Here is a 22,938-nt window from a genome sequence, read left to right as displayed (position 1 = left end):
GTCTAACCCTGAGCTCTGAGTTGATTTACTCTCAGGTGGGAAACTCTGAGTTTCTGGTTGAATTTGTTAAATCAACTCTGACTATGTCCACTCGGTGTTCAGCGCGTGCACCACGACGATAAAAAGCCAACATGAACGGAGCCCAGATTCTACGATTCACCATGGCAACAGGTGACAAAAAAGAGATCCTCCTACTTTAACCATCTTGAAATACATCAATATCTTCATGTGGCCATACAGAGAATATGAACAGGTTTTAAGAAGGAACAAAAGTAAAACTGCTGCAGCGGCAAAGGAGAGAGAAGTGGTGTAAGAGAAAACAGCTGCTCATAAAGTCTATTAATTTAATATTTAATCAGAATTAAAATATTGCAGGTCAAAACTGATGGAATGGTAGGCTATTAAACCTATACAATTTATTTTCATTAAGATGCAATCCAGGAGAAGAAAATCGACTTCAACAGCTCAAAATGAAATATAATAACACAATAGGCTCATATAGATTTATATCTACCTGCAGGCAATACACACAGTACACAACTGCATGTTCTGTTTGACCGATAGTTGCCAAACCAAGAGGCTGCTTGCTTTGATAAACCAACTTGATGGAGGATTTTGATTAATAATCCATGATCAACTGTATCAGTATAAGACGCAGCCAATTTTTAAGACGAAAAAATAGGTATTAAAAGTGCGCCTTATACACCGGATTTTACGGTAAGTGTTATTTAATTCATACATTTTTATTTAAAACGTATTCATCCAGGAGGACCTCATTGAGATTAAGAATCTAAATTGAGCTGCAGCTCAATAAACAAATTACAGACATAAAACACGGATCTACATCTCCAGAGTCACAGAGCAGAACATTTCAAAGCGTCATCCTCCAATACCTTCATTTTACTTTTAAAAAGATTTAAAGAGAGCAGCTCTCCCGCCACAGATCATCCTGCAGGAGCAGTAAACCTGAAACTCGTTGTTGGTGCAGGTGATCAAAGAGGATTTGTGACAGTCACCCAGGCACACAGGAAGTGGGTGTCCTGAGGGTGAAGCAGCGCCCCTTTAAACCAGGCCAAAACCATCTGCCTTTAAAAACGGTTAAACTCGTGTTTACTTTTTATGGGATATATAGTCGATCTTTCACACTGATAAGTGTGATCTCTTTTTGTCTGTGTATAGTATTCTGTAAGCTGTTTATCATACTTCCTGCAGAGTGCTTCAGCTCACAGCAGGTCGCAGAGAGAATCACTCCCATGATCCCCGTCATTTTTTGTTTGATTGATAGATCCCTAGTTTAGTTTAGATTCCTTTCACTGCTTAGCTCTCACACTGGGTTAGCTCCAGCTCTGCTCATGGCAGAACTTTGTTTTGATTGGCCAGCATGGTCAGTAACCGTGCAGAAAGTAAAGGAATTGGTTGTAGCTCTTTGTTCAGCCATGGACCGAAAATTTCTACACCTCTAAACCTGTTTGGAGGCTCTTTGATGAAAGAGCTACAGGAGATAATAATAATAATAAGGATAATAATTTATCCTTTATTAATCCCGCGAGGGGAAATTCAGTTTTACACTCTGTCTAGTAAACATGCTACACAAACACAGGCTGAAATACACACACATGCACAAACAGGATCCTATGGACATGCACTAATGGAGGGGTCTCAGAGTGAGGGAGCTGCCCACAGTGGGCGCTCCTGAGCTGGTGGGGGGTTCGGTGCCTTGCTCAGGGGCACCTTGGCAGTGCTCAGGAGGAGGCAGCTCTCCAGCTACCAGACCAATTTCTGGACTTGGTCTGTGCTGGGACTTGAGCCGGCGACCCTCCGATTCCCAACCCAAGTCCCTACAGACTGAGCTGCTGCCGCCCCAATGCTGCTTGGAGAAATCCTACAGCTGATGCTGTAATGGAGGTGAGATCCTATCTTGAGGATGGTGGCAGGCCAAGGCCTCAGTCTTCCCACGCCTGGTGAAGGTGATGGAGGGGAGACTGTGTATTGTGGCAACATCTGTTCCTTCTGAGAGAATCTTCTCAAAAACAGGGCAGATACTTACAGTAAGAAGGAATCGCATCAGCCCATCCAAGCTGAGGCATCTCATTTTTCGAAAGGCCAACCTGCACTGAGGACATTCATATTGTTTGATTAAAGAGTTCTGGTTCTGTTCTGTGGATTTGTTTGCAGTTTTTTGTATTTATTTTGTATTTGCATTTTTGTATTTGTGCAATTAAAAAGTTTGATTAAAATATTTAACAAGAGTAAGAATGCTTTTGTAACAGAATAAATGCATGCACAAATGGTTTTCAACACACAAACCATTCATTTTTGCAAAGTTAAGCTAAAATATGAGGCTACAAAACTTCCCATCACTAAAAGACACACTTAGGCCCTTTTTCAAACCAACCCCTACACCCTCCCCCTCCGTGACGGAGTGCACTCCGTTAGAAGTCACACTCTCAGCTGAGTGAAGTCTCCTTCATCGAGGTGTAGGTAGAAATACAGCGGCAGGCTTTGGGACAAACTTCCCTCTCTCACACGGAAACAGGAACTGTGAGTTACCATGGTTACTCAGCGGTATCTTACAGGAACTGTGTGTTACCATGGTTACTCAGCGGTATCTTACAGGAACTGTGTGTTACCATGGTTACTCAGCGGTATCTTACAGGAACTGTGTGTTACCATGGTTACTCAGCGGTATCTTGCGGGAACGGCTTTTTTTTTTGTAGCTAATGCATTCTGTAAAAATATTTATGTAGCCTAGATTCTTCTTCTTCTTCTTTAGTTATATTAGTGTAGACTTATAATAAAACTATTAGACTGAGCCTACATTGTTTATTGTAATTTATAATTTCAGTTAATTTATTGTAATCTTTAGAACAGGGTGTCCTAAATTAATGCAAAGACAAGGAGACTATTGTTGAACATCAGAGCAGCACAAAGTGTATTTTTTATTGTTGAATTGAGATTTCACAAAGACATCAAAAGTATTAAAATAATAAATAAATATTAACAGCAACATGATTTAATATTCTTTTGTTTTTAACAACAGTCCCTGTAAATATAAAACACTTTAAATAAACATATATTTGATCCTCAGTACACATTTGAAGTTGTTAACGTCTGTATGATGATATTAAATGTCTCTTAGTTGGAGCAGTGTTTGAACTCACAGGTTGCTGTCTCCATGACGACCGGACACAATAGGCGTTACACGTGATCCGGAAGTCGGCGTCGGTGCACACTCACTGGTGGAGGGTTTTACAACCCACTACCACTCCCCGCTAATTGGTTTGGGACGGACTTAATATGGCGGACCCTCCGCGGGGATGCACAAACGGAGGGGTAGTGGGTAGGGAGAGGGTGTAGTGGCCGGTTTGAAAAAGGGCCTTACCTTGCTGGATGACGATCACCTGAAAGGAGGAGTCAGTGTTGCCGGATCTCGCGAGAGAAACAAGCAACCAGGTCTTAGGAAACAAGCCCAACAGGTCACCTAACCTACCACATAGTGTAAAAGAGACCACATGATATATATATATAGTTGCAAGCGACTTTACAGAAAAACAAGCTCAAAGTCGCTTATAACAAGCGGACCTGGCAACACAGTGCTGCATTCAGGTGCTGCTCCTGCTCGGGTGCTCCAAGTTGCCGAGTTGGGAAGTCGTTCTTCTTTTTTTGTGTAAATAATGTGTAAATAAGTGCCCAAATGTGCTTTAGATTGTATTTGTATAGAAAGTTAATGTTTGTCTAATAAATAACTATTTTATCTTGATCTCTTTAACTTTTCCTTCCTGTTATATTATCCTATTTTATTATTACCTTTGTTGTTGTTGTTCTGCCCAATGGTGATGGCTTGAATCTTGAAACCTTGATAATGTTTTTGTTATTATGTAAATATAAATAAGAAGATAGAACTAAAAAATCAGTGGGCAATGCACACAATTACTAATTGTTATAACCATTACCAGTACAGGTCAATTACAGGTAGTAAATGCAATCACAACAATAGAGTAGAATTAAAGGATATCTGTTTTATTATGTAAACTGGTCAAAACAAAAGACTTCAAGGAACTCAACATACAAACTCAACTTGTAATGGCACAAAAATACCGAACAAAGCCACAACAGGTATGTATGTACAAGTCTGTAAGACACATTTTTACACAAGGCAACACACCCTGTAGCCAAGATACTGTCCTCTTGGGAAAGCATCTCACCACCAGCTCAGGAGCGCCCGCGGTGGGCCGCTCCGTCACTCTGACATCTCTCCCTTAGTTCATGTCCATAGGGTCCTGTTTGTGCATGTGTGTATATTTCAGCCTATGTGTGTGTTGCATGACTTACAGAGTGTAAAAACAGAATTTCCCCTTGCGGGATCAATAAAGTAAAATCTTAATCTCTCTTAATCTTAATCTTAAAAGGAGAACCGATGTTGAAAAAACAAAAACCTCATAGGCTACAGTTATTACATACACAAGACTAGTTATAATATTGCCCAAACAAGTCGGTATTATGATCCTTCTCACGTCTAATGGGAAAGCAACTATTAGATGACAGAATGAACATCCCTGCAGATTATGTATAACAGATTTAGACATAACGTGAGGCTGCATCATTTCCGGTTCATCGTTGTCTCACGTTTAGCAGCTTTACCGGGAGCAGAAAGTCAACACAAGTTATGTCTCTGGTTTGCAAACAAATAGATAAATATATCCGTCTTACGTTGTCTCAAAAAAGTGTATAAACTTACAAACCGATAACTAGCATGTATACATATAGCTATTTAGCTACGGCCTATAGATATCATGGTAACAGTTGAATACATATACTCATACTAAACATCGGACTGCAGACATCCAGGTTTTATCAAAATCTGTCAATATTACTGTACCTTTTGAGTCGACATGGTTCTTTATCTTCTCACGGCGTCTGTGCCGGCTTCCTGACCCTCTGCTTGTCAACAAATGCACGTTGTTTCAGAGGGCAAGCGTAACCGTTTTACGACAGTGCAGTTGCAGTCAGAAACCTGCTGTTGGCGCCAAAGCGCACCAAAACTCAAAAGTTACATATTTGGGCTTTAAGGTGCATTACTGCCACCTACTATGCTGGAGTGTGGGCCAGAATACCTCTTAAGAAAAAATAAAATAAAATAAAATACAAAATACAAAATACAATATAAAAAATAAAAACAAATTAAAAAAAAAGTGTACACCCAAAAAATTACAACAACAACAACAAACAAAAAATAAATAAATAAACAAAAGTAAATTAAATTCTCGTAACTAGTCCAGTTTCTTTAAAATTTAAACATGGCTTTATGTTTTCCTTCCTCATTATTCAACACATTTTTAAGACTCATTATTTCAACCCCACCTTTTCTCATCTCCTCCTTTAGCTTTTCTCTCTGCAATTTATATTTCTGACAAAATGAAAGAGCGTGTTCTACCGTCTCTTACTCCTGTCCACAATCACATAAACCTGTCTGATGTTTACCTATTAAGTGCATTGTTTTATTTAACCCTGCGTGTCCTAGTCTTAGTCTTGTTATGATAGTTTGTTCTCTCCTGTTTTTACCTATTGTCTCCATTCCTCCCACTTTGTTTCGAATTTGATAAAGATGAAGCCCTTTTTGCTCTTCATCCCAAATCTTTTGCCAGGAAAACATTATTTACTAAAAGTTACCTCCATGATTGTTTCTCTCCTTAAGGTTTGTTTAGTCAGATGATCAGCCATTTCATCTCTCTCTTATTTTCTTTCTTGTAAATGTAACTTTTGTCTTCTCCACAGAAAACTTGAACCCCCATATGAGTATGATAATGTCTCCACCACCCTCACTGCATTTTGTATATTATTTTGAACTAATGTTATATTTTTCCCTCTTTTCCACAATGCCTCATCATCAGCAAATAGTGATTGTCCAATATCAGAATCCATTACAGAAAACACATCATTAATCATTATTGAGAAGAGTAGTGGGCTAATAACGCTCCCCTGAGGAGCTCCGTTATCTACCTATCTATTTTATTCAAAAAACACTTCCATTACCGACTCTTTATTAACCTGAGCTTTCCTTATTTCTGTCTCTAAACATACAACTGGATCCATTGTTCCCCTCCCTTTCCTAAACCCACTCACATATGATGAACGTAATCCTCTGGTTTCTATGAAATATGTCATTCTCTCTGTGATCACCCTTTCCATTATTTTCCCGACATGTGAAGTGAGGGCAATGGGTCTGTAACATGTGGGGTTTGTAGGGTCCTTTCCTGGTTTTATTGTAGGTACAATGATTGCTTATTTCCAAGAGTTATCTGCCTTCTTCCAATACTTTATTATATACTCCTAAAAGTTTGATTTCTGTCTGACTTCCCAAATGTTTTAACATGATGTAACAAATGTGATCTTTTCCTGCAGATGTTAGGCCTGCTTCGGTTATTGCTCTTCTCATTTCTTCAATTGAAAAAGGGGAATCCATCACCCATGATCTTTCTTGTCTGTTTCAAATCACAACATATGCTTCTTTAGTTCTATAGCTTATGAATTTCAGTAAAAGTTTTAGCCATTATTTCTGCTGTATCCTTATTTGATACTGCTGTTTCTTCTCCCTTTTTTATTACTGGATAATTTTTTTCTTTTCTTATACCCCTCATCTTTCTAATCATCCCCCATACATCATATATTGGACTTGATCTGCCTATTGAACTACAAAAATCCCTCCATCTTCTTTTCATTGCTTCTTTAATAACTTTCCTAACTTGTGCTTGTGATCTTTTGTATTCTATCAATTTCTGAAAATGATGAGTTCTCTTTAGAGCTTTAAATGCTCTATTCCTTTCTTTAATGGCTTTAGTACAGTCTTCTGTCCACCATGGGACTGCTTTCTTATTCATTTTCCCTTTACTTCTAGGAATGGTTAAATTTTCTGCTTTTAAAATCACTTCACTAAACCTTTTATCAACCTCTTCTATATCTCGATTTATGTCTTAACATCATTAAGTATGAAGGTTCATTCATGGTTCATAGATTACTATCCACATGCTCTGCCCCTAAAACCCCTTCAGCTCTCTGGCGCCCCCTACAGAGGCTCCTGTCTCTGATACAGTTCAGGACCAGGTTCAGGTCCTGAACTTTGAGATGTTCTTGTTTTTAACCATGAATCATCTGACAGACACACTTTTTGTTTCTAAACTTTTTTATTTAGATTAACTTTTTAATCAGTTTGAGTTCTGATGTATCAATTCAAACATTTAGGTTCTAGTAAAAGTCCAACGATGAGATCTCTGATCTTCAACTAACAAACAACCAATTAGGAATCAGACCTGGGCTCAGGCAGGGACACAAACATGGACTGTCTGCCCACCTGGACCACAGAGTCCACACAGGCCTAGAGCAGACCCTCCCGGGTGTTAAAGGGCAGGTCCACTGGGCCCTTGAGGTCCATCAGGTGTTCAGAGTCTGCTGAAGAGAGACTTTGAAGTCTACTTTTATTTAAAGGTCTCACATTCTATAAAATCCTCTTCTCCATGTTCCTCTAACTCTAACATGTGTCTCTAATCTGTCTGCAAACCCCCCAATGATGAGAAAAGTCCATCCTCTCCGTCTTCTGCCTGCTCCACTTTTCAGAAAATGTGTGCTCAAACAGGCCGTTTGGAGATTTTCCCTTCATGACATCACAAAGGGCAGTAGCCCCTCCCCCAGGTGGGTGACACTCCCACAGCTAGGTGTTTGTTCTGCCCTCTGAGTCTGCCTTCTCACCGTAAACAATAGGACATGGAGCGAGAAAGACACCCAAGCCCCTTCCAGAGAGGGGGCGTGGTCAGACACAGCTCATTTACATATTTAAAGGTACAGACACAGAAACAGCCTGTTCTGAGCAGGGCTGAAATAGAGGGGTTTATAGACATGATCAAATACAGGATCAAAGTGGATTTAGAAACTTCACACACATGTTTTGAGGAGCTCTGAGAATTATTTACACTGAAGAAGAGGAGGAGGATATGTGACTTTTAAATCTTGTTTTAAGGGAAATTGCAATGTTTTTTGTGTGAAACCCAATCAATCAGATCAATACTTCTTTTTGTCTCGTAATCTTCTAGTTCAGTGGTTCCAAAAGTGGGGGTTGGGACCCGCTGGAGGGTCGCTTGACACTAAGAGGGGCGGTCGTAGGATGACTTCCATAAAGAATTACATTTTAAAAACGATTCAAACTGACATATTTACCCATCATTCTGAAAATATAAACAAAAAAAAGTAGTTAATCTTAAAATGAAACTACAGCTGTTAAATGACATTAACGTGTAAAAAATCTCTAAAAAGTAAGTTTGCAGGACAACACTGAAGGAGTCTGCTGCTCTGTAAAGATAAAACCAGACATCACCTGTGTGTCCTGTTCACTCAGAGCTACAGTCTGAACATGGAGAAGTTCTACTTCTTGACTTCTTTGCTAAAATAATATTTTGTGTTCTTCTAATGCGAGTGTTTGGATTGGACTGTCAGTGCAACATTGTATGCTTTAACCACCACCAGGGACAGTGGGGGGTCCCCGGTCTCTGGCACCGTTATATGGGGGGTCACGAGCCGAAAGGTTTGGAAACCCTTGTTTTAGTTTGTAGATCCTTTGTGCTCATAGTCCTGGTCTGGTCCTGGTCCTGGTCCTGGTCTTTTCTTAAAGGATCTGTACCCGAGAGCTCAGCTATTCTTCCTGGGGTCAACAGGTCCTGGTCCTGGTCCTGGTCCTAGTCTTTTTTTAAAGGATCTGTACCCGAGAGCTCAGCTATTCTTCCTGGGGTCAACAGGTCCTGGTCCTGGCCTTTTTTTAAAGGATCTGTACCCGAGAGCTCAGTTATTCTTCCTGGGGTCAACAGGTCCTGGTCCTGGTCCTAGTCTTTTTTTAAAGGATCTATACCCGAGAGCTCAGCTATTCTTCCTGGGGTCAACAGGTCCCGGTCTTGGTCTGGTCCTGGTTCCGCTGGTCTTTATACAGATTAACTTACTGCATGTCTTCTTCACTACTTTAAGAGTCAGGAATGGGTGTCCTCAGCGCCCCCTGCTGAGGTCTGTGTGTACTGCAGGTTGGTACATCAGGTGTCAGGGTTTACCTGGTCAGTGGATCAGGGTCCAGTCAGTGGATCGTAGACCTGGTCAGTCCTCCTGCAGGTCTGTGGAGTTCCTCAGAGTCGGGCACACTCATACCCTGAGTTGGTCTCTGACGGTTGTGGGGCATCGATGTAGAACACCTCCTTGCTGTTTGATGGCATCGGCGTGGTGGGCGGGCTCCCCATCCCTAAGTCCGGGCTGGGGGCGGGGTTCGGCTGGTTCAGGGATATGTACTTCTTCTCTGTGCGGTTTAGAGGGACCTTGAGTCTGACTCCACCACCTGCGGCGGGTCGGCCGTGGGCGTCGGCCTTGGGCTTAAAGCGCTTCAGCTTGACGGTGTCCTTGGCGTCGCGGGTGCACGGCAGCAGCACAGCCACATCCTTCCTGAACTTGGAGCTGAGGCCAAAGTAGATGAGGGGGTTGTAGAAGCTGGCCGACTTGGCGAACAGGCGGGTGAAGATGCTGGTCAGGTTGGGGACGTGGAAACCCCAGGCCGACCACATGGACACCACGGCGTACGGAGACCAGGCCAAGATGAAGGCGGTGCAAATCACTATGGAAACCTGCCGGAGATGAAAAAAGAATAAAAGATGTTTCAACAACCTGGAGAACCACGGGGAGATTCCCGACAGGAACATCAGACTGTGGATGGAGGAGCAACATTAGCGTTAGCATGTAGGCTAGCCTTTGTACTAGCTTAGCCTCCTCTTTCTTTATATCTGCTAACCTTTACGCTCACGCCGCACAGATCAGCTGACAGTTTGACACAAGACAATTCCAATAAAGTTTATTGAAACAAAACAGCCACCCTTCTAAAAACAACCTAAGTAAGATCATTTCCCGACAGGGGGTCAGCCCAATGTTCCCACATTTCTAGGACATTTTCAAAATTAGGTCTTGTGTTCCTACATTTCTCTTCAATTTAAGCCCTATGTAAGATTTTTTGGAAGCACTTTATAGTAAATGAATGAATGAATGAGTAATTTTATTTCGATCAGCAGCACCCCCTCTCTATGCCAACCCTGCGAACTATGGTTTGCGTCCAGTTGCTGCGCTTCAGTCGACTGATCTGACCGGAAGCTAGTCAACGCGAGGCCTCTGTGCTGCTTAGTTTAGTTTGTTTATTTAAAAGGACAATGTGCACTTACATTAAATGTTTGCAATAAACAAAGAGATGGGCGCACCAGATTTAGCTAAAAGCTACATTCCATCTGTAGTCCATTGCTACTGGATGATAGGTTGGGTGTAATTGGCTACCAAATTGGGAGAAAGGGGGAAAAAATCTGATACAAATTTATGAAAAAGGAAATGTGGGAACATAGGCACGCCACTACACAGAGGAGCTCCTGTTAGCATTAGCGATGTGATGGTGGAGACTCACGATGGTGACGTCTCTCTCGATCTTCCTCTGGCGGTCGGTCAGGTCGCCCTCGGCGGACAGCGCGTTGCCTCTCTTCACCGTGTTGATGATGGACACGTAGCAGAAGAGCATGATGAGCACCGGCATGAAGAAGCAGAAGATGAAGATGGAGATGATGTACGACCTGTACACACCCGAGTAACCCGCTTTGGCCCAGTCGATCTCACAAGTCCCGTACCCACGATCTGTCGGGGAGAGGGTTTGAGATGAGTCAGAGGGAGGGTCATTACCACGTCTCAAACCTCGATACGATGTTAAATCAAACGATATGGATTCATGTGTGATAGCATGGCAGTCCTCAGCTCCCATACCGGTTAATCAGGTTTGAAATGTGGAAAGTTGCTACAATTCTACAATTCACTTAGCAGACGATTTTATCCAAAGCGACGTACATCAGAGAGTAAGAACAACACAAGCAAGGATCTAGAAAAAAGGGAACAATGTCAGTAAGAGCAAACGATCAGCTTTGAGTCTGATTGGACACACAGGTGCTGACAGGAAGTGACCAGAGGCAAAGCACAACATTGAGGGCAGTTCATGAGAGCTCTAATCAGTATAGAAACCATCTTATAAGTCGTCGTTATCAAACAAAAACCATCGTCATTACCATCATCATCATCAATAATATGGAGACCATCATCATTAAGTTAGTAGGTATTCATGAAAGAGCTGGGTCTTTAGCTTTTTCTTAAAGGTGCAGAGGGACTCTGCAGATCACATGGAGTTTGGAAGTTCATTCCACCACCGGGGGGCGACAGAGGAGAAGAGTCTAGTCAGAGACTTGAATGCGGTGGGGAACACACCCGTTGACAGAGAGGAGTTGATGATATGTTTAAGTGCAGCATTAAGCGGAGAGGCCTGCAGGAGGTTTGATGGTATTGGGTCCAGAGAGCAGGTGGTGGGGCGAGAGTCTAGCACAAGCTTAGAGACTTCATCCTCAGTCAGAGAGGAGAATGAGTCGAGTGAGGCACTTTTGGTTGGTGCCTTTGGGCTGAGTTGGTCAGGCTCAGAAAACTGGTTACTGATGGTTGCAACCTTTTCAGTAAAATACGAGGCAAACATGTCTGGTGTGAACAGATCGGAGGGTGGAGGAGGAGGTGGAGACTCTGCAGATCACATGGAGTTTGGAAGTTCATTCCACCACCGGGGGGCGACAGAGGAGAAGAGTCTAGTCAGAGACTTAGGACCCTGTTGTGAAGATTGGATCAGACTTTCATTGGCAGAGCGTAGTGGGGGGGAGGGAGTGTAGTTGGGAGGGAGTTGCAGGCCATCTCCTGCACAGTTTAAGTTTGCATTCTTCTAGTCTGTGTTATGTTTTTGTTTTTGTGAAAGTCAGACGGTGTGAGGGGTTTTCTTGCCCTTATCGTTGGACTCATTCATCTCCTCTTATAAAAAAAGATTTGCCAAGAGAAAAGTCTCTGAACGCACGTCTTCTCATGTGAAACAAGCAAAAATCATAAAGAGATGTGTTTGATGCTAACCTTTGTAGCTGCCCCAGCCCAGCAGGGGGGCTCCGGACCAGAATCCAGCTGTGATCCAGATGAGCAGCAGACAGATGGACACACTGACCCGGGTGATGTGATGGGCTGAAACACAACACGAGGTTGTTTCTCAGATCAGTCCATCACTCAGCTGTTTGAGTTAAAGGGTTAATAACGGGGTTACATAGAGTGATGTCACACAGGGGGAGGAGTCATATCCAGGTGATCATTATTTTAGCCATGATTGTTCCCAAACTTAACTGACATACAGCCACACCAGAGTGTCCCGACAAACTGACTGGAAATCGAACGCAGCACGCTAAAGTTGAACAGGTGTGGTTTCAGGAAGTCGAGTTGCTGACTCACCTTTGTTGGGGTGACATCCTTTGATGTAGCGTGTGATGCTGATCACCGTCAGAGTGTTGATGCTGCTCAGACCGAATATCAGCGTGAAGAAACCATCTACCTGCAGGACGCAAACATCACAGGTTACAGGTGTGTCACGGTTCAAGCTCCGCCTCCTCAAACTCTGTGTCTACTGTCACTCATGGCAGCTAAAGGAGAGTGTTAGATTATTCTCAGGTGAATCAAAGGTGAGTCTCAGGTGTTGGTCTAAAGGGTGTCTCAGGTGAATCAAAGGTGAGTCTCAGGTGTTGGTCTAAAGGGTGTCTCAGGTGTTGGTCTCAGGTGTTGGTCTAAAGGGTGTCTCAGATGTTGGTCTCAGGTGTTGGTCTAAAGGGTGTCTCAGGTGAGCCTCAGGTGTGGGTCTAAAGGGTGTCTCAGGTGTTGGTCTAAAGGGTGTCTCAGGTGAGTCTCAGGTGTTGGTCTAAAGGGTGTCTCAGGTGAGCCTCAGGTGTGGGTCTAAAGGGTGTCTCAGGTGTTGGTCTAAAGGGTGTCTCACGTGAGTCTCAGGTGTTGGTCTAAACGGTGTCTCAGGTGTGGGTCTAAAGGGTGTCTCAGGTGAGTCTCAGGTGTGGGTCTAAAGGATGTCTCAGGTGAGTCTCAGGTGTCTTGAATGTGAGTCTCAGGTGTACCTGGCAGGTCCAGATGGATGCGATGAGGAAGCCGCTGTCCTGGAAGACGTTGAAGATCTCGATGATCCCTCTGGAGTATCCGAACACGGAGATGCTGGCGTCGGACACGGCCAGGTTAAAGGTCAAGTAATCTGTGGGCTGCAGCGTGGCTCTCTGTCTGTACAACACGAAGAGGACGATGCTGTTTCCGAACCAGGACAACCAACCTGAAATCACCACGGACAGGTTTGAGGTACACATCTACAGGTACACATTTACTGGTACACATCTACAGATACATGTCTACAGGTACACATCTACAGGTACACATTTACTGGTACACATTTACTGGTACACATCTACAGGTACATGTCTACAGGTACACATTTACTGGTACACATCTACAGATACACGTCTACAGGTACACATCTACAGGTACACATCTAAAGATACACGTCTACAGGTACACATCTACAGGTACACATCTACAGGTACACATCTACAGGTACACATTTACTGGTACACGTCTACAGATACACGTCTACAGGTACACATTTACTGGTACACATCTAAAGATACACGTCTACAGGTACACATCTACAGGTACACATTTACTGGTACACATCTACAGATACACGTCTACAGGTACACATTTACTGGTACACATCTACAGGTACACATTTACAGGTACACATCTACAGGTGCACATCTACAGGTACACATCTACAGATACACGTCTACGGGTACACATCTACAGGTACACATCTACAGATACACATCTAAAGATACACGTCTACAGGTACACATTTACTGGTACACATCTACAGATACACGTCTACAGGTACACATTTACTGGTACACATCTACAGGTACACATCTACAGGTACACATTTACTGGTACACATATACAGGTACACGTCTACAGGCACACGTCTACAGGTACACATCTACAGGTACACGTCTACAGGTACACGTCTACAGGTACACATTTACTGGTACACGTCTACAGGTACACGTCTACAGGTACACATCTACAGGTACACGTCTACAGGTACACATCTACAGGTACACATCTACAGGTACACATCTACAGGTACACGTTTACAGGTACACATCTACAGGTACACGTCTACAGGTACACATTTACAGGTACACATCTACAGGTACACATTTACTGGTACACATTTACTGGTACACATCTACAGATAAATGTCTACAGGTACACATTTACAGGTACACATCTACAGGTACACATTTACTGGTACACATCTACAGGTACACATCTACAGGTACACATTTACAGGTACACATCTACAGGTGCACATCTACAGGTACACATCTACAGGTACACATCTACAGGTACACATTTACAGGTACTTGTCTACAGGTACACATCTACAGGTACACATCTACAGGTACACATTTACAGGTACACATCTACAGGTATGTGTTTACAGGTACACATCTACAGGTACACATTTACAGGTACACATCTACAGGTATGTGTTTACAGGTACACATCTACAGGTACACATTTACAGGTACACGTCTACAGGTACACATCTACAGGTACACATTTACAGATACACGTCTACAGGTACACATCTACAGGTACACATTTACAGGTACACATCTACAGATACACGTCTACAGGTACACATTTACTGGTACACATCTACAGGTACACGTCTACAGGTACACGTCTACAGGTACACGTCTACAGGTACACGTCTACAGGTACACATCTACAGGTACACATTTACTGGTACACGTCTACAGGTACACATCTACAGGTACACGTCTACAGGTACACGTCTACAGGTACACATCTACAGGTACACATCTACAGGTACACATTTACAGGTACACATTTACTGGTACACATCTACAGATACACGTCTACAGGTACACATTTACTGGTACACATCTACAGGTACACATCTACAGGTACACATTTACTGGTACACATCTACAGGTACTCATCTACAGGTACACATTTACAGGTACACATCTACAGGTGCACATCTACAGGTACACATCTACAGGTATGTGTTTACAGGTACACGTCTACAGGTACACATCTACAGGTATACGTCTACAGGTACACATTTACAGGTACACATCTACAGGTACACATTTACTGGTACACATTTACTGGTACACATCTACAGATAAATGTCTACAGGTACACATCTACAGGTACACATCTACAGGTACACATTTACTGGTACACATCTACAGGTACACATCTACAGGTACACATTTACAGGTACACATCTACAGGTGCACATCTACAGGTACACATCTACAGGTACACATCTACAGGTACACATTTACAGGTACTTGTCTACAGGTACACATCTACAGGTACACATTTACAGGTACACATCTACAGGTATGTGTTTACAGGTACACATCTACAGGTACACATTTACAGGTACTTGTCTACAGGTATGTGTTTACAGGTACACATCTACAGGTACAAATTTACAGGTACACGTCTACAGGTACACATCTACAGGTACACATCTACCGGGGTACACATCTACAGATACACATTTACAGGTACACATCTACAGGTACACATCTACAGGTACACATCTACAGATACACATTTACAGGTACACATCTACAGGTACACATCTACAGGTACACATTTACCGGTACACATCTACAGATACACATCTACAGGTACACATCTACAGGTACACATCTACAGGTACACATCTACAGATACACATCTACAGGTACACATATACAGGTACACGTCTACAGGTACACATCTACAGGTACACATTTACAGGTACTTGTCTACAGGTACACATCTACAGGTACACATTTACAGGTACACATCTACAGGTATGTGTTTACAGGTACACATCTACAGGTACACATTTACAGGTACTTGTCTACAGGTATGTGTTTACAGGTACACATCTACAGGTACACATTTACAGGTACACGTCTACAGGTACACATCTACAGGTACACATTTACAGATACACGTCTACAGGTACACATCTACAGGTACACATTTACAGGTACACATCTACAGATACACGTCTACAGGTACACATTTACTGGTACACATCTACAGGTACACATCTACAGGTACACATTTACTGGTACACATATACAGGTACACGTCTACAGGTACACGTCTACAGGTACACGTCTACAGGTACACATCTACAGGTACACATTTACTGGTACACGTCTACAGGTACACATCTACAGGTACACGTCTACAGGTACACGTCTACAGGTACACATCTACAGGTACACATCTACAGGTACACATTTACAGGTACACATTTACTGGTACACATCTACAGATACACGTCTACAGGTACACATTTACTGGTACACATCTACAGGTACACATCTACAGGTACACATTTACTGGTACACATCTACAGGTACTCATCTACAGGTACACATTTACAGGTACACATCTACAGGTGCACATCTACAGGTACACATCTACAGGTACACATCTACAGGTATGTGTTTACAGGTACACGTCTACAGGTACACATCTACAGGTACACATCTACCGGTACACATCTACAGATACACATTTACAGGTACACATCTACAGGTACACATCTACAGGTACACATCTACAGATACACATTTACAGGTACACATCTACAGGTACACATCTACAGGTACACATTTACCGGTACACATCTACAGATACACATCTACAGGTACACATCTACAGGTACACATCTACAGGTACACATCTACAGATACACATCTACAGGTACACATATACAGGTACACGTCTACAGGTACACGTCTACAGGTACACGTCTACAGGTACACATCTACAGGTACACATTTACTGGTACACGTTTACAGGTACACGTCTACAGGTACACGTCTACAGGTACACATCTACAGGTACACATCTACAGGTACACATTTACAGGTACACATCTACAGATACACGTCTACAGGTACACATTTACTGGTACACATCTACAGGTACACATCTACAGGTACACATCTACAGGTACACATCTACAGGTATGTGTTTACAGGTACACGTCTACAGGTACAGATCTACAGGTACACATTTACCGGTACACATCTACAGATACACATTTACAGGTACACATCTACAGGTACACATCTACAGGTACACATCTACAGATACACATTTACAGGTACACATCTACAGGTACACATCTACAGGTACACATTTACCGGTACACATCTACAGGTACACATCTACAGGTACACATCTACAGGTACACATCTACAGATACACATTTACAGGTACACATCTACAGGTACACATTTACAGGTACTTGTCTACAGGTATGTGTTTACAGGTACACATCTACAGGTACACATTTACTGGTACACATCTACAGGTACACATCTACAGGTACACATTTACTGGTACACATATACAGGTACACGTCTACAGGTACACGTCTACAGGTACACGTCTACAGGTACACATCTACAGGTACACATTTACTGGTACACGTCTACAGGTACACATCTACAGGTACACGTCTACAGGTACACGTCTACAGGTACACATCTACAGGTACACATCTACAGGTACACATTTACAGGTACACATTTACTGGTACACATCTACAGATACACGTCTACAGGTACACATTTACTGGTACACATCTACAGGTACACATCTACAGGTACACATTTACTGGTACACATCTACAGGTACTCATCTACAGGTACACATTTACAGGTACACATCTACAGGTGCACATCTACAGGTACACATCTACAGGTACACATCTACAGGTATGTGTTTACAGGTACACGTCTACAGGTACACATCTACAGGTACACATCTACCGGTACACATCTACAGATACACATTTACAGGTACACATCTACAGGTACACATCTACAGGTACACATCTACAGATACACATTTACAGGTACACATCTACAGGTACACATCTACAGGTACACATTTACCGGTACACATCTACAGATACACATCTACAGGTACACATCTACAGGTACACATCTACAGGTACACATCTACAGGTACACATATACAGGTACACGTCTACAGGTACACGTCTACAGGTACACATCTACAGGTACACGTTTACTGGTACACGTTTACAGGTACACGTCTACAGGTACACGTCTACAGGTACACATCTACAGGTACACATCTACAGGTACACATTTACAGGTACACATCTACAGATACACGTCTACAGGTACACATTTACTGGTACACATCTACAGGTACACATCTACAGGTACACATCTACAGGTACACATCTACAGGTATGTGTTTACAGGTACACGTCTACAGGTACAGATCTACAGGTACACATTTACCGGTACACATCTACAGATACACATTTACAGGTACACATCTACAGGTACACATCTACAGGTACACATCTACAGATACACATTTACAGGTACACATCTACAGGTACACATCTACAGGTACACATTTACCGGTACACATCTACAGGTACACATCTACAGGTACACATCTACAGGTACACATCTACAGATACACATTTACAGGTACACATCTACAGGTACACATTTACAGGTACTTGTCTACAGGTATGTGTTTACAGGTACACATCTACAGGTACATATTTACTGGTACACATCTACAGGTACACATATACAGGTACACATATACAGGTACACATTTACAGGTACACATCTACAGATACACGTCTACAGGTACACATTTACTGGTACACATCTACAGGTGCACATCTACAGGTACACATCTACAGGTATGTGTTTACAGGTACACGTCTACAGGTACACATCTACAGGTACACATTTACCGGTACACATCTACAGATACACATTTACAGGTACACATCTACAGGTACACATTTACAGGTACTTGTCTACAGGTATGTGTTTACAGGTACACATCTACAGGTACATATTTACTGGTACACATCTACAGGTACACATATACAGGTACACATATACAGGTACACGTCTACAGGTACACATCTACAGGTACACGTCTACAGGTACACATCTACAGGTACACATTTACTGGTACACATCTACAGGTACACATTTACTGGTACACATATACAGGTACACGTCTACAGGTACACGTCTACAGGTACACGTCTACAGGTACACATCTACAGGTACACATTTACTGGTACACGTCTACAGGTACACGTCTACAGGTACACATCTACAGGTACACGTCTACAGGTACACATCTACAGGTACACATTTACAGGTACACATTTACTGGTACACATCTACAGATACACGTCTACAGGTACACATTTACTGGTACACATCTACAGGTACACATCTACAGGTACACATTTACTGGTACACATCTACAGGTACTCATCTACAGGTACACATTTACAGGTACACATCTACAGGTGCACATCTACAGGTACACATCTACAGGTACACATCTACAGGTATGTGTTTACAGGTACACGTCTACAGGTACACATCTACAGGTACACATTTACCGGTACACATCTACAGATACACATTTACAGGTACACATCTACAGGTACACATTTACAGGTACTTGTCTACAGGTATGTGTTTACAGGTACACATCTACAGGTACATATTTACTGGTACACATCTACAGGTACACATATACAGGTACACATATACAGGTACACGTCTACAGGTACACATCTACAGGTACACGTCTACAGGTACACATCTACAGGTACACATCTACAGGTACACATTTACAGGTACACATCTACAGGTATGTGTTTACAGGTACACATCTACAGGTACACATTTACAGGTACTTGTCTACAGGTATGTGTTTACAGGTACACGTCTACAGGTACACATCTACAGGTACACATTTACAGGTACACATCTACAGATACACATTTACAGGTACACATTTACAGGTACACATTTACAGGTACACATCTACAGGTACACATTTACAGGTACACATCTACAGGTGCACATCTACAGGTACACATTTACAGGTACTTGTCTACAGGTATGTGTTTACAGGTACACGTCTACAGGTACACATCTACAGGTACACATTTACCGGTACACATCTACAGATACACATTTACAGGTACACATCTACAGGTACACATTTACCGGTACACATCTACAGATACACATTTACAGGTACACATCTACAGGTACGCATTTACAGGTATTTGTCTACAGGTATGTGTTTACAGGTACACATCTACAGGTACACATCTACAGGTACACATTTACCGGTACACATCTACAGGTACACATCTACAGGTACACATCTACAGGTACACATTTACAGGTACACATCTATAGACACATTTACAGGTACTTGTCTACAGGTATGTGTTTACAGGTACAGTACAAAGATTGAAGGTGAGCTGCCCTTTTTATTCCGTCAGTCATCAGGTGTGAGAGTGAGTTCACCTGAGTTAATTCTGACGTTCAGCCATCACACAGGATTTACAGGTGAGAAGGTGACAGAGTAAACATACCTGAGGAGACCCATCTCTCCAACAACCAACGGCCATTATTCTCTACCTGTTGGATTTACTCCTTTATTTTAATATTTTTACACATTTCTTCTTTTTATTTCACATTTCTACCTGGCTTTATCAGTGTAGTGCAGGTATACGGTATACATTTGGGGGGGAAATTAAGAGTATATACCCGCTTCTTCAGCGACCAAGACACCACTGGGCTTTAGACATTTACACTTTATGATCTTGACTCATTATTACCGACAAAATTTCAACTTCATTCTGGAACTTTCCATTTTAATATCAACATATCGTCTTCATCTCTACAATTTAAACTCTATGATTAATTAAAGGGTTAATGAAAATATCTCTAACCCCGTCCTTTATTTTGAATGTGCTCTGATTTACTTAAAGGTGCACTTTGTAGATGTGGTCTGGAATTTGAAAGTTGGAGAAGTGAAACAATTTATTTGCTATATTTTCTGAACTAAATACACAAATTTTATTTAAAGGAAAAAACGGATCCCTGAGCACTTTTTGGAGCTAAAAAGCGACAGTTAGGGTTTCATTGTTGCCCGCCCCCCCACCATAACTTCCCACGTAGAATTTTATCTTCAAACAGGACCAAACTCTCCTCTGAAGACAGTTTGTGTAAAGAGTTATAAACATAAACCACAGAATCTGTAAATTTCTGCAACTTTCACATTTCTCTACCAAAACTCCAAAGTGCTCCTTTAAGTTTACTACAGTTAAAAACAGGAGATACGAGCTTTCCCACTGACATTTAAACCAGGAGATACAAGGTTTTTAGTTTAAAGGAGCAGTTTGTAAACTTTAAGAACTGAACTGTTATTGTGTCCTAATAAACCTCTGTGAACCCTGTGTGTGTGTGTGTGTGTGTGTGTGTGTCTGTGTGTGTGTGTGTGTCTGTGTGTGTGTGTGTGTGTGTGTGTGTGTGTGTGTGTGTGTGTGTGTGTGTGTGTGTGTGTGCTCACCTAGCACTAGCAGGTACACTCCAATGATGGTCTCTCCCTGGTCGGACAGAGGAGGGTCCCGGCTCCCCCCCAGTATGAAGCTGTTGTTCCTCCAAGGGACACCCCCCCCTGCTGCAGAGGCCGACATGCTGCAGACTGAACGCGTCGCCGAGTCGTCCTCGGAGGAGCTACGAGTTAATCTGAGATAAATTTAAACCCTGATCCTGATCCCAGATCAGTACAGGACTGGATGCAGGCCAGGTGTCAGAGGTCACACCCAAAAAACCAAGGCTCTGATTGGCTTATTTTATGATGATGTGATAAACACAACTCATGAGAGTAAAACAAAAGAAGTACTTTTGAATGCAGTACTTTGATATATAAAGTTATTTTACTTTGTCGTAGGAGTCTGAAGCACTAAGCTGCAAACATCCTAACAAACAACAGCTACTCATTAATTAATTGATTGATTGATTGATTGATTAAGTGGTGTTTGTCTGTCGAGGCATCACGCTGTGTGTTGCTCTTTAAACTTGTTTTGAAACGTCCTCTTTGTTTAACCGTCAGCAGCTCCTTTTATCATTTACATCATTTATTTATTGAGCTCAAACATGAAGAGTTATTTACATTTAAACAAGATGTTCAATAAAAAAAAAACAAAAAAACTCAGTCACATTTAACTTAAATAACATCATCCTGCCTGCTGTTTGAACTCAACTAACTACTAACAATAACTACTAACTTTTCATATTACAGACTGAATCCACCTTATCACACTGTCTGTACGTCAGGAGCAGTAATAAAGGTGACATATCCTCCTCTTCTTCTTCTTCTTCAGTTTAAATAAGTCTCAGAGCTCCTCAAAACATGTGTGTGAAGTTTCTTGTTCTAAATCCACTTTGATCCTGTATTTGATCATGTCTATAAACCCCTCTATTTCAGCCCTGCTCAGAACAGGCTGTTTCTGTGTCTGTACCTTTAAATATGTAAATGAGCTGTGTCTGACCACGCCCCCTCTCTGGAAGGGCTCAGGTGTCTCGGGCTTTCTCACTCCATGTCCTATTGTTTACGGTGAGAAGGTATACTCAGAGGGCAGCACCTAGCTGTGGGAGTGTCACCCACCGGGGGGAGGGGCTACTGCCCTTTGTGATGTCATGAAGGGAATATCTCCAAACGGCCTGTTTGAGCGCACATTTTCTGAAAAGTGGAGCAGGCAGAAGACAGAGAGGATGGACTTTTCTCATCATTGGGGGGTTTGTAGACAGACTAGAGACACATGTTAGAGTTAGAGGAACATGGAGAAGTGGATTTTACAGAATGTGACCTTTAAAATTATGTATTTTGTATTTTGTATTTTTTAATGCATTTAACTTAAACCAGTATTTCTACTTTTACTGACATAAATCCATTATCTATACGCCAACGTCATCTCAGCTGCGATTGGTCGAGGGGCGGGGTTACACCTGGACTGATCACCTGTCAATCACAGGG

At 42.2% G+C, this 22,938-nt stretch overlaps 1 protein-coding gene across 1 annotated transcript; it reads right to left on the bottom strand.

Moving 5' to 3' along the window:
* Positions 1-7,791: 7,791 nt before the first annotated feature.
* opn6a (opsin 6, group member a) lies at positions 7,792-22,064 on the bottom strand. Its single transcript, XM_061063159.1, has 6 exons — positions 21,469-22,064; positions 13,020-13,225; positions 12,352-12,451; positions 11,986-12,090; positions 10,466-10,689; positions 7,792-9,647 (listed from the first exon to the last, which is right to left on the bottom strand). Exons 1-6 carry the CDS (start codon positions 21,593-21,595, stop codon positions 9,159-9,161), a joined length of 1,251 nt encoding a protein of 416 aa, XP_060919142.1. The 5' UTR covers positions 21,596-22,064; the 3' UTR covers positions 7,792-9,158.
* Positions 22,065-22,938: the final 874 nt, after the last annotated feature.

This window comes from Labrus mixtus, chromosome 2 (genome assembly GCF_963584025.1).
Source record: "Labrus mixtus chromosome 2, fLabMix1.1, whole genome shotgun sequence".
Classification (NCBI taxonomy): domain Eukaryota; kingdom Metazoa; phylum Chordata; class Actinopteri; order Labriformes; family Labridae; genus Labrus; species Labrus mixtus.
Note: the sequence above shows the minus strand (reverse complement) of the source record. Positions and strands in the feature narration are given on the sequence as shown.